The sequence below is a fragment of the Peromyscus leucopus genome, chromosome 15 (genome assembly GCF_004664715.2).
Source record: "Peromyscus leucopus breed LL Stock chromosome 15, UCI_PerLeu_2.1, whole genome shotgun sequence".
Lineage (NCBI taxonomy): Eukaryota > Metazoa > Chordata > Mammalia > Rodentia > Cricetidae > Peromyscus > Peromyscus leucopus.
The window spans coordinates 68,413,481-68,427,208 of record NC_051076.1 but is presented as its reverse complement, the minus strand read 5'-3'; the positions used below and the strand labels follow the sequence as shown (position 1 = coordinate 68,427,208).

The window sequence follows — 13,728 nt, the reverse complement described above, 5'->3', positions numbered from 1 at the left end:
ACCTACAGAGGTGTTTGTATGTGTGCACATGTGTGTGTGGGGGAAGAGGGTGCATGCACAAATGTGCTTGTATGTGTGTGAAGGCCACAGATTAATGTGAGGTCTTTTCCCTCAATTGCTTCTCCACTTTATTTTCCGAGACAGCGTCCCTGGAAGAACCTGGAGCTCACCGATTCGGCTAGGCTACGCTGTCTGAGCGGGAGCCTCCCGTCTCCTTTCCCCGGTGCTGGGATTACAAGTACACCATGCTGGCTTTTTATGTGGGTGACCAGAACTTAGATCCTCAAGATGGCACAGCAATGCTTTACCAGCTGAACCCTCTCCCCAGCCCCTTGTTTTGGAAACAGTGCCTCCCCGAGTAGCCCAGACTGGCCTTGGACTTGCAGCAAACATCCTGTCACAGCAGGGATTACAGGTGTGAGGAACCATACCTCAACTGAAGTCACTTTGAGGAATTCTGAGAATCCTGTTTTCCAGGAAACCCCAAGGGCTCAGGAAGATAAGATGTAGAGAGGCCAGAAGTAACGAGGGTGGGCCTCGAGAATGGCCCTAAACCAGATGCTTAAAGGCATCAAGGGAGAGCCAGCGAGGTGGCTCAGTGGTAAAGGTAGCCCATATCAACCTCAGTTCAGTCTCTGCGACCTGCAAAGTGAAGAGAACCAACCTCTAAAAGCTGCCCTCTGCCCTCTACGTGTGGACTGTCCAAGCTTATGTACACATCCAAGAAAGCATTTTTTCTTTCCCTTAAAGGTACAGTGAGATAAAGAAGCAGAGCTCTCGCTGTGGAGGGAAGGCTGGTCTTCCCGGGTTTCTCAGCTTCCCCAGCAGCTCAGAGCTCCCATGAACATCTTGACCTTCCTCTTGCCTAGGGGACCCCTTCATTGTTCCTCAAGGCTTCTCCCCAGCTCTCTATTCTGTCTGCCCCAAGGCCTAGACCCTCTCTAGCCTCATTCAAGGGTCCCAGTGTCCAAATATGCCCCTGGCCGTTCTTAAAAGTTCTCATCCATTCAGGTTATAATGCTCCAAGATGTCACACAGTGCTCCAGGGTCCAGACAAAGTGCCAGGCCTGGCCCCTGCCTTGGGCAGACAAGAACCAGTGTCGAGTTCTACGATGGCCTGATCTTGAAAATCTGCCCAGGGAAGTTGAGACTGCTCAGTCAATAAAGTATTTGCCTGGCAAGCATGAGGACCTGAGTTTGATCCCTAAGAATTTACATAAAAAAGTCAGGCGTAACAATACAAGTTTGTAATGTCAGTATCGGGGAGACAGAGATGGGCAGATTCTGGGGCTCACTGGCCAGCCTACTTGGTGAGCTCTAAGTCATTGCCTTAAAAAACAAGGTAGGTGGCATCCTGTGGGGCAACAAACACCTAACGTTGACCTCTGGCCTCCACATATAAGCACATACCTGTATACATTACATAAGGTAGACTCCTTATTGTAAACTAATACTGTGTATCACTCAATACTGTAAGATTATGAGACACTAGGAATCACCCTGAGTATTCCCCCAATCTCTTGCACCCTGATTGCTGCCCTGCTATGGCATAAATTGCCTCTTTCTTTCTTTCTTTCTTTTTTTTTTTTTTTTTTTTTTTTTTTTTTTTTTTTTTTTTGTTTTTTTTTTTTTTTTTTTTTTTTTTTTTTTTGTTTTTTTGAGACAGGGTTTCTCTGTGTGGTTTTGCACCTTTCCTGGATCTCGCTCTGTGGCCCAGGCTGGCCTTGAACTCACAGAGATCTGCCTGCCTCTACTTCCCAAGTGCTGGGATTAAAGGCGTGCACCACCACTGCCGGCTAAATTGCCTCTTTCTATTCCTCTACTGAAGTGAACTTTTTTTAGACAGGGTCTCATATATCTCAGGCTGGCCTTGAATCCACTGTGTAGCCCAAGATACTCCCTGGTACAAAACTTTTATGTACTCCTTGCTTGTGGTTAAGCATGGAGATGTGTCAGACCCACGTGGAGGCTGGGAGATTTAGAGGTGCACCCAGCTCCAGGAAAACAGAAACCAATAATCCCTAGGGCTCTCTGGCTAGCCAGCCTAGCTAAACCCAGTGAGCTTCTGGCTAAGACACTCAAAAGAAAGCCAGGCAGATGGCGTTTGAGGTTGACGTCTCTTGTCTACACACACACACACACACACACACACACACACACACACACACACACCAGGCATGAACCCACACATGCACAAAAAGAAAAGGAAAGAGGGTGTGCACTTCCTTGGAGGAAGCATGCCTACATGGACTTCTGGGGTTCCTGAAAAAGGAGCCTGAGCAGCAGGGATGAGCCCTTGCTGGGAGAGCTGGTTAGGACACTCTGTACTTCTGCCATGCCCTGCCTCCTTCCTGCCCCACAGACCCCGGCTCACCAGGTCTAGAGTAGGTTGCGCTGGCCTCCTTCTCTGGTGATTCTCCACAGCCCTGTGCGGGGAGGGTGGGGCAAGAGCCCTGCTGACCGTGGGCCTGGGCAGCCATGTCTCTGTGATGTTGTTCTTCTGAAGCTGGGCACCCCAGGCTGGGTGGCTGGAGCTGACTGCACCCACCGCTGGAGCAGTGGTGAATGGGTATAAACCAAGCTCCAAGCAAGCAGGTCACAGCCCCGCCCAGGACCTGGTGGGATGTGGAGGTGCTGGTCAATGGCCTCAGGTCATCTGCAACCAGGCTGAGTTCAAAGGTGGACGAAAAGCCTCCAGTCTGAAGGTTGTGATTCCCCTGCCCTGTTGTCCTCTGCCTTGTGGGACTTGACCCTGCAAAAGGAGGAGGAGAGAAGGGAAGTGACATTTGAGCCGAGCTGGTAACAAGTGCTACTTCGGGAACTCTGCAAAATGAATTGGATGTGGTGGCACATCCCTTTAATCCTAGCCCTGGGAGGCAGAGGCAGGCAGAGCTCTGAGAGTTCAAGGCCAACCTGGTCTACACAGTGAGATCTTGTCTGTCAAAATAAAACAGAATAGAGCAAGGCCAATGAGAACACTCGTTGGCTGCCATCAGTCCCGACAACCAGGGTTCCATCTCAGGGACCAACACTGTAGAATAAAAGGACCAATTCCCTCAAGTTGTCCTCTGACCCCACACGTGTACCCCACACATATACACAATAAATAAATAAAGGGAATAAAAATACTAGTGAAATTAACGTTTTAACGACAAAAGAATAGATCAGGTCCATCTCCAGGTACCAGAGTGACTCGCCATCTGGAAGTGAGATGTGGCATACCTGAGATTTGAACCAGGTTCCTCTGTACCCAGGATCAGCTTTACTTCTTCCCAGGTGGAGGGAGGGCTCCAGCAGTCTGTGGCCTCCTCGCCTTTGGAGACTCCTTTAGCTCAAGGTCTGAGATGTGGGTGTGAGGCCTCTCAGGGGCAGTGCATGCTGACTGACTGGAAGGAGATAATTCTCTCCCACAGGCAGCTCACCACAGACCCCACCCTGTTTAGAGAGAGCTCAGCAACCATCTCCAGTCTCTTAACAAGGTGGCAGCTCCATGCTTCAACTCCCCACTGCGGTGAAAGCCCCGGGTAAGGCTCCACCCTGTGACAGGTTGGGGACCCTTAGTGGTTCTATAACCCTCCAGGTAGGAATGAAGACATTCAAAGAGACTCTCTTTAGCCAGAAGACTATTGAAACAATGGACTCCTAGAAATTAGAATTTCCCCAGGAATATTGTACTGGGAGAAGAAAAGGCCTGAGAGCCGGGCAGCGGGGCGGCGGGGGGCGTGGCGGGCCGCACGCCTTGAATCCCAGCGCTCAGGAGGCAGAGGCAGGTGACTCTCTGTGAGTTCGAGGCCAGCTTGGTCTGTAGAGTGAGTTCCAGATTAGGCTCCAAAGCTACACAGAGAAACCCTGTCTCAGAACCCCCCCCCCCATCGTCCCCTCCAAAAAAAAAAGAAATAAGAAAAGGCCGGAAGCCTGGTGACCTTTGGGGGAACTAGTTTCCTGGAAAGAGATGTCCCACAGCTCTGACTGAAGGGTTTATTTACCAGGCGGACACTTCCGCCTAGCCATTTCCGGATCAAAAGCGTCTCTCGTAGCTAGGATACCCGGTGGGCCTGGATATCTCCGCCTAGCAAGTTCCGGGCCAAGGGGTCTCGCGTGATCAGGGTCCATGACATTGCATGGTCACGTAAGCGCACAACGTGACCATGTGATCTACGCACATGCGTAGAGTAGTGACGTGACCTGGCCACGCCCCCAGCCGGTTTTAAAAGTCGAGCGCCATATTCCCCAGTCTCTTCTCCACGCACGTGACTCTCCCACAGGCCTGCACTCTCTGTCCCTTTATTTTCTAATAAACTCTTATAAGCGGATTCTGTCGTGTTTCGTGACGTTTCCTTGCAGGGTAAGAACAGCTAAAAAACTAACACTGACACCACATCAGACCACCTTGGCAGGAGAGACTGAGGGCCAGACAACCATGATAGTGAGGCCCACTGGACCAGAACTTCCTGGCTCTGCACACCTCTTGCCCATTATTTAACCTAAACCTCATGTCAGGACCCGGAAGATGGACTTGAAGTGTCACGGGCCTCTTTGTTTGTTTCTCTTTCCAATGGTCCTACATTGAATAAACCCCTTTCTGCTTTGCAGTGTGACAGGCTTTTCCTGAGGCGGTGCAACACATCACATCTACTCTTCCCATATCGGGAGCCCACCAAAGTATGGGTGACACCAAGGTTCAACTTGGTGAACCAGTGAGTTTTATTGGGGTTAAGTCTTAGACACTGTTCTGTTGCTGTGAAGAAACACCACGACCAAGGCAATTCTTATAAAAGAAGGCACTCAGCTGGGGGCTGCCTTACAGTTTCAGAGGTTTAGTCCATTATCACCGTGAGGAGCAGGGTGGCAGGCAGGTGCCAGAGCAGTAGCTGGGAGTATCATCCTGATCTGCAGGCAGAGAGAGAGAGACTGGGTCTGGTGTGGGCTTTGGAAACCTCACAGCCCACCCCCAGGGACACACTTCCTCCAACAAGGCCCCGCCTCCTAATCCTTCTAATCCTATCAAAGAGTTCCACGCCCTGGTGATTTAGCAATCAAATAGATGAGCCTATGGGGGCCCCTCTTACACAAACCACCACAGGTTACTTACAGGAACAGAAGTGATCTAAATAGAGCAGCAGCATCAATGCTCACCATAAAAGCTAGAAACCTGAAGCACACTGCATAGCCTTCAGGCAGTCCAACAGGTTGGAGAATGTCCTTTCCAGGTGAATTAGTTGGCCTAAGGCCCTTCAAGGCAGCTCAGCTAGTTTCTGCTTCTTCCAGTAGCTGGTCTGGTCTCAGTCTTCTTTGTAGCTTGTCTGAGAATGACTCTCAGCAGTCTTCATTGTTTCTTCTTGGGAAGCAGAACTCGAGTGAATCTAGTCAGTTTCGGGGACTTCCTGAAGCTGTGTTGAATTGTCTGCTTCCTGTCTTAAGGAACGTCCCTGCAGGATGGAGTGTTTCAGTCTTAGAGGAAACTTACACAACAGCTTTTTACTTATATGTTTAGCTGGCCTCTTGAGGACCGGTGGTAGCCCAGCCTGGCTTGTTAGGGCTGCCAGGACTCCCATAACTCTGCAAGAAGGGGATGGGGAGAAAGGTACAGGTGAGGTGAGGCCTGGCTTGCCTTTGCTACCTCATGTTGGCAGTGGAATCCAGGGAAGGCTGAAGAGGGCCAGCATCTGGGACAGAATAGCTGGCATTGCTTTGTCTGCTTCCCACACATCGGGGGCTGCACTTTGCATTAAGTGTTAAAATTGTGTTTACTCATTTCTAATCTTTCTAGTGCATTTTGCTCATTTTCAAACAAGGACCCTGAGGCATAAGAAGGTTGTATCAGCTGCCTGGTGTGACACAGTGTGACATCCATGGGGCATTCAACGCTTGCCTTGCCCATCATTGTGTTCTAGTTGCCTATGCTCACTCCAGAAATGACTCTCTTCCTCCCAGCTATGAGACAGTGGATGCAAAAATGAAGTTTTGGGATGTGGCTCAGTGCTTGCTGAGTGTCTTAGGGTTCTATTGCTGTGGAGAGACACCATTACCATAGCAGCTCTTACAAAGGAAAACTTTTAATTGGGGAAGGGTTACAGTTCAGAGGTTAGTCCATTATCATCATGGCGAGAAGTATGGCAGCATGAAGGCAGACGTGGTGCTGGAGAAGGGGTGGAGAGCATCTTGATCCGTAGGCTGCAGGATACTGTGTGCCACACTGGGTGTAGCTTGAGCATATGAGACATCAAAGCCTGCCTCCACAGTGACTCACTTCCCCCAACAAGGCCACATCTTCTAAGAGTGCCACTCCCTATGGGCCAAGTATTTAAATACATGAGTCCATGGGGACCATACCTGTAGCAGGAATCTTAGAAGGTCTTATTAATAAAATCAAACCTGAGGCCAGTTATTGGGGTGAATGCTGGAAGACCAGAGAAGCAGAATAAGCCACAGCTACCTCACCTTGCCAATTCCTCAGCTGATCCTGTTTCCTCGGACTGGATGCCTCTGAGTCCTCATCCAGAATGAATCTCAGCTGAACTGTTGCTTGAAAGCCTGAAAGCTTAACCAGCCAAATGCTTCTAGTTCTTGGTCTTCACACCTTGTATACCTTTCTGCTTTCTGCCATCACTCCCTAGGATTAAAGGCTCACTTCTTGGGATTAAAGTCATGAATCACCATGCCGGGCTATTTCCAATGTGGCCTTGAACTCACAGAGATCCAGAGGGATTTCTGCCTCTGGAATGCTAGGATTAAAGGTGTGCCACCATTTTCTAGCCTCTGTATCTAGTGGCTGTTCTGTTCTCTGACCCCAGATAAGGTTATTAAGGTGCACAATATTTTGGGGAACACAATACCACCACACAAACCTATTCAAACCACCACACCTAGCATGCACAAAGCCCTGGTTCCATCCCCAACACTGCATAAGCCAGGCATGGTAGCACTTGGGAAATGGAGGCAGGAGGCTCAGAAGTTCAAGGTCATCCTTGGCTAGATAGCAAGTTAGAGGCCAGCCTAGGGCTACATGCTACTGTGTCACAAAACAAAACAAAAACCAAAGCAAAGGGGGAAGAAACGAGGCTGGGATAATTAGCACCAGTCAGGTGGATGAGTCCTTGTATCTTGACACTTTTCAGAAGACGCAATAGATCTTGTGGGTTGGCGACTTGTCCCCGAGGCAAGTTACTGTGACACAATGAGAGTTCAAAATAACTGCCCGCAGCAGTCCCTCGGCCCAGACTGAACAGGCACTGTAGCCAAGATCCTATCGCTGCTGCCTACGGGAGGAGAGCGGCTGCTGCCCACCTACCAGCTCCTTGCCTGGAAAGCTCTCCGTGCCTCTCTTGCCTCTGTTTTCCAGAGGCAGGGGAGAGGATTACAGAAGAAGTGTTCCCTGGAGTACATCAGAAGCACCATGAGGACAAGCAAGGCCTCAAAGAAGCATACCAAAGAGTCAGAATTTGAGAGTTCAGATTCTTTATTGTGAGTATGCGTGTGTGTGTGTGTGTGTGTGTGTGTGTGTGTGTGTGTGTGTGTGTATGTGTATGTGTGTGCACGTGCGCGCGCGCACATAAAGGTAAGCATATGTGTAAAGGTCAGAGGACACCATAAGGCGTCATTCCTTAGGTGTTTACAACTTTTGTCTGTGGCAGGGTCTCTCATTAACTGGAACTCAGTAGTTGCACTCCCTTCAAGCTTCCAGGGGTCACCTGTCTCCACCGCCCATCTAGCCACTTCTGGGATGGCACCCAGTTGTGCCTGGCCTTTTCAGGTGGGTTATGGAAATCAAACTGCTGTCTTCACACTTATTAGGCAAGTGGTTTACTGACTGAGTCATCTCCTAGTCCCATGATGCCCCTTTATGGGAGGTGGAGCTGCCTGAATGAAAGGATAGGCTGTCAGACCCACAGGGAACAGAGAGCTTGTGCGGAGTTATGCAAATCACATGCAAATGAAGCTGCCCTCAGGGTGGGTACCCAGGGATAGTGGCAGCTGGTTGGGGAGGGGGTGCCTCCTCTCTTTTCCTACTGACTTTGCCTTAAGCCTCTGAGGACTTTGCAGGGGCTGACCCACTGGCTTCCCTCTGCATGGCTCCTCTTCTCAGTAGGCTTTAGCAGAGACGATGATAAGCAACTGTAGAGCACTTGCTGTAAGTGGGCTCCACGGAGCAAGAGAAGACAGAGGAGCGACCTCAAGTACACCCTCAGGCCCAGCACGCTGTGCTTCAGGAGTGAGTGACCTCACTGAATAGGAAAGGAAGGCTGTGGTGCTTAGAAAGATGCCTGTGGGTTTTCTTGTCCCATAGCCGGAAGGCAGCGGCGCTGCCATCCTACCACGCCTGCCCGCCGGATGGCTTGCTGTCACTGGAACATCACTATTGAAGGTACAGATGTGGTGTGGTCACAGGCATGTGCACGTGTGTGTGTGTGTGTGTGTGTGTGTGTGTGTGTGTCCGTGGCAGAGCTCTGGCATAGGACGCATGAGGCCCTGGCTTCCATCCCCAGCACCATAGTGGGAGAAGCATGGGAGGGAGAGAGCCTGCCTTAAACTCCCCAGGCAGAGGGGCTGGAGAGGTGATTCAGCAGTCAGGAGTGCTTGATGTTCTTGTTGAAGAGCAGGATTTGATTCCCAGCACCCACATGGTGGCTCTCAGCCAGCTGTAACTCCAGTCCTGGGGGATCCAATGCCCTCTTCTGACCTCTGTGAACACGCACACTTACATACAAGCAGGCAAAACCCTTGTACACATAAAATAAAATTAAATACATCTTTAAAAGAAAAGACCCCAAACAAAAGCCTCCTTCAGGCCAGCACTGGGCTCCTTTCTAATGAACCAGCATTCCACATGTCAGATGTTTCTTAGTCATCAGGGCTGACATCCTTTCTTGCTGTATAGCTAACAGAAACCTTCCCTCCTGGAGGAGGAAGGCATGTACAACTCAGGAAGTAGACAAAACTTACAAGGCTCACAAAGCTCTGAAAGGTACAAGATTCCTAAGGCCCTCTCCAATGTTATATAAGCAGTAACAGTCACTGTGGAGAGGAGGCTACTGTGGACCCGACTCCAAGTTCTTCAGGGGCTCCGGACTTCCACACTGTCACCCATGTTCCCTGTTAGATCAAGGGACTCTTGTAAGCATCCCTTTACCCATGCTCCTGTATGTAACCTCAGCAAACCCATACATCCAACAAGCTAGACTTGACTGGAACTGTTTCTGTGATCTGTCCTGACACTTTGTCTTCGATGAATAGACATTTGTTCTAGTTTCCCCAGGAAAACTTACACAATAACTCTATTGTTAGAAGAGCTCCCAAGTGCCTATTTCTCAGTTGAGAACATTTATAATCCAATATTTTTCTTAGTTTATGGCAAATAGAGGAAAATAAGTTACAATTTTCTTTGATCTATCCATTCATTGATTTCATTCATTCAGTTAGTTAGTTTTGCAGTGTTGGAAATGGAAATCCAAGACCTGTGCAGGATAGGCAAGCACTCTACCACCAAGCCCTAATGTTTATGTTTGAAATGTTTCACACAGTATTTGTTAAAAATAAACATATATGAACAGCTTAGGGGCTGGAGAGGTGGCTCACTGGTTAAAAGCATTTGCTGTTTGTGGTGGTTTGAAAGAAAACAGCCCCCAGAGGGAGTGGCACTATTAGGAGGTGTGGCCTTGTTGGAGTAGGTGTGGCCTTGTTGGAGGAAGTGTGTCACTGTGGAGGTGGGCTTTGAGGTCTCATAAATGCTCAAGATACCACCCAGTATCTCAGGCCACTTCCTGGGCCTTGAGATGTAGGACTCTCAGCTATTTGTCCAGCACCATGTCTGCCTGCACGCCACCATGTTTCTCTCCATGACAATAATGGACTTAACATATAAAAATGTAAGGCACCCCAATTAAATGTTTTTCCTTTATATAAGTTGGTGTGGCCATGGTGTCTTTTCACAGTGATAGAAGCCTTGATTAAGACACTGTTTTTACAGAGGACCAGAGTTTGGGTCCCAGCACTGTAGTGACTGTAGATCCAGGAGCTCAGATGACTCTTCTGACCTCCCAGGCTGTATCATGCACACATAGACATGTACATGTGCATACATTTTAAAATTAAATATCTTGTAAATGCTTCTATGATATCACCATGACTTCAAAGACATCACATGGCCCTCTTCACTGGGATTCCCAACTGCTGCTACAGTTTTAAATAGATTTTTCATTGTTTAAGCAGTACATCTAAGAAAATCTGAAAAAAAGAAAGAAACATGCATACAAACTATTGCAGCCAGGCGGTGGTGGCGCACGCCTTTAATCCTAGCACTTGGGAGGCAAAGCCAGGCGGATCTTTGTGAGTTCAAGGCCAGCCTGGTCTACAGAGCGAGATCCAGGAAAGGTGCAAAGCTACACAGAGAAACCCTGTCTTGGAAAAAAAAAAAAAAAAAAAAAAAAAAAACCAAAAACAAACAAACAAACAAAAAACAACCCAAACTATTGCTTAGCTGGACACATTAACTGAAAACAGTAAAGAAATGAAAGCCAGAAATACTATGCAATATACAATGGTTCAAAATGAAATATAGAAATCTACAAAAAATTAATCCTGTAAATGGTATTTTAAAACCACCCTTTTCATGGAATCTCAGTTGTTAATTGTGAGGGCTATTTCCTGAGCAGCTGGAGTCCTGCTGGGAAAGTTTTTGCTCATGCCAACTGTGTCAGAGTTCTCTAGAGGAGCACGCACACACACACACAGACACAGACACACACACACACACACAGACACACACACACACACACACACACACAGAACACACAGACACACACACAGACACACACACAGACACACACACACACAGACACACACACACACACACACACACACACACACACACACTTGAAAAGATTTATTAGAATGGCTTACAGGCTGTGGTCCAGCTCATCCAACAATGGTTGTCTCCCAATAGAAATGCCAGGAATACATAGTAGTTGTTCAGTCCGTGAAGCTGGATGTCTTAGCTGGTCTTCAGTCTGTGTTGGAATCCCTATAAGTAGTATCAGTGGAGGATGCCTCAGCAACAGGACAAATAAACTTACCAGTGGCAGTGAGGGCAAGCAGGAGTGAAGGCAAGCAGGCATGTCCTTATGTGGGCTGCCACAAGAAGATGTGGTCCAGATTTAGGGTAGGCCTTCCAACCTCAAATAATCCAGTCAAGAAAATTCCCGACATGCGTGCCCAGCTGCTGTGTTTTTGGTTGATTCTAGTCATCTAGAATCAAGTTGACAAACAAAATTAACCATCACACCAGCATCTTGAATTATTTCCTCTGCTCTCCCCCTACTCCACACACACTATATCTTACATTATGTGTTTGATCCAGTTGGAGTTGATTTTTTACAGGGTGAGAGATAGGGATCTAGTTTCATGCGTTTGCATGTGGATATCTACTTTCCCAGCATCATTTGTTACAGAGACTATGTTTATTTCAACATGTATTGTAGCTTCGTGACTTTGCATCTGTTCTGTTTTCCTGTTCCAGTCCATTGAGCTACATGTCTGTTTTCGATGACAGAACCGTGCTATTTTTGTTACTGTAGATCTGAAGTACACCTTCAAAATCAGGTATGTGATACCTCCAGCACTGTGTGTATTTTTTCTTGTTGTTCAGGATTGCTTTAGCTAGTTGGAGCCTTTTGTGTTTCCTTGTGCATTTTAGACTGTTTTTCTAGTTCTGTGAAGAATGACATTGGGATTTTGAGGAATATTATATTGAATCTGTAGATTGGTCTTGGTAGTACACCCAGTTCATGATATTAAAATTTCTAACCTAAAACCTCAGTCCGGAGAACATACATACAAGTAACATTATATGAACTCAACAGGTTATATTTAGAGATATATATGTATGCACAAATACATATATGCATGCAATAACAATTAATGAAAAAGGCCATAATTCAAAGGGGTAGATGGGAAAGTTTGGAGGGGGAAAGGGACAAACACTGTAATTAAATTACAGTCTCAAAAATAAAGAAAATGCATTGCTTGAAATTCTCAATGATTAATAAAAACATCATTATAAACAAAAATTTCTAATCTAGCAGCATGTGAGGTCTTTCCATCTTTTAATAGATTCTTCCATTTCTAAAGTGTTTTAAAGTTAAAACAAGCAGAGAAAATAATCAAGTGAAGACACAGCTTAAAGAATTGGAGAAAAGCTTTGTTAGCTTGATATCATCTGACAGAGAATTAATATCTACAATATAAAAGACCACACACACACACACACACACACACACACAACACACACACACACACGCATCCCAAACAACTCAATCAATAATTGGCTAAAGAAATGGATGATCAGGAAATTCTCAGAAGATGGGGTGCAGGCGGCTGGAGAGGTGGCTCAGAAGTTAAGAGCTCTGGCTGCGTTTCCAGAGGACATGGGTCCGGTCCTTGGAAACCACATCGTGACTCTCAATATCCTGTGACTCCAGTCCCCGAGGATCCAGTGCTCTCTTCTGGCCGCCTCAGGCATTGCACACAGGTGGTACACAGACATAATTCAGCCAAACACTCACATATGTAAAGTAAAAATAAACAAAATCTCAAAAAAAAAAATTCAAGAATGAATTTTTGAATGAAGAAAAAAAATAAATTCAAGAAAAGATGTTCAATGTCACCTGCCATCAAAGAAATGGAAATAAAAACAATAAGAGTCCATTTCACACCAGTTAGAATGGCAGTCATTAAAAAAATAAAACAAACAGTGACCAGGATGTGGACAGAAGGGAGCTCTTATACACGGATGTTGGGAAAGCAAGGGAGGGAAAGCAAGCGAGGCCAGTCACTATGGACATCAGTATGAAGGTTCCTAAAAACAACCTAAAAATAAATATGCCTTATGGTCCATATGTACCTGTTGTATGATATTTTGTTTGTGTTCTGATAAATAAAGCTTGCCTGGAGATCAGAGGGAAGAGCTAGCCACTAGTTAACCATAGAGGCCAGACAGTGGTGGCACACACCTTTAATGCCAGCACTTGGGAGGAGGAAGCAGGAAGATCAGGAGTTCAAGGCCACCCTGGGCTACAGGAGATGGAACCAGTCTAAAAGAGAAACAGAGCCAGGCAGTGGTGGTGCATGCCTTTAATCCCAGCACTACGAAGGTGGAGACAGGAGCATAAGGTGAGTGGAGACAGGATCTCAGGCCCATTCAGTCTGAGGATTTGTAGAGACAGGATGCCCATTTGGTCTGAACATTCAGAGAGGTAAGAAGTTTTTATGCCTGCTGCTCTGCTTCTCTGATCTTCCAGCTTTCATCCTGATATCTGACTCTGGGATTTTATTGTTAAGACTCATTAGGATTGTTCATCATGTACCTTTCCTGGGTACATACTCAAGAGACTCTAAGTCAGCATATCACAGATGCTTGTATACCCATATTTACTGCAGTCCTATGGACAATAGCTAAGTTATAGAACCAATCAGAGGTGTTCATCAACAGAGGATTACATATAAGAAAATGTGAGACACATACACAAAGGAATTTTTTTCAGCTACCAAGGAGAATGAAGTTCTGTGGTTGTCTTAGTTTCTTTTCCTGATGCTGTGATAAAATACTTTGACAAAAGCATCATAAGGGAGAAAGCGTTGATGTTAGCTCACTTTTCAAGGTGCAGTCCATCATCATGGTGGGGAAGTCAAGGCAGCAGGAGCTGGAAGCAGCTGCTCACATTGCGTCTTCAC

At 46.9% G+C, this 13,728-nt stretch overlaps 1 protein-coding gene across 1 annotated transcript in view; it reads right to left on the bottom strand.

Moving 5' to 3' along the window:
• The window catches only part of Steap3 (STEAP3 metalloreductase), a 52,769-nt gene extending 49,431 nt beyond the window's left edge, over nt 1-3,338 (bottom strand). The window contains exons 1-2 of the mRNA XM_037211474.1: nt 3,223-3,338; nt 2,375-2,752 (exon numbers count right to left, since the gene is read on the bottom strand). Coding sequence (XP_037067369.1) covers nt 2,375-2,480 — 106 coding nt within the window. The 5' untranslated portion in view covers nt 2,481-2,752; nt 3,223-3,338. The remainder of the gene's footprint in view (nt 1-2,374; nt 2,753-3,222) is intronic.
• Between the last annotated feature and the right edge of the window lie 10,390 nt (nt 3,339-13,728).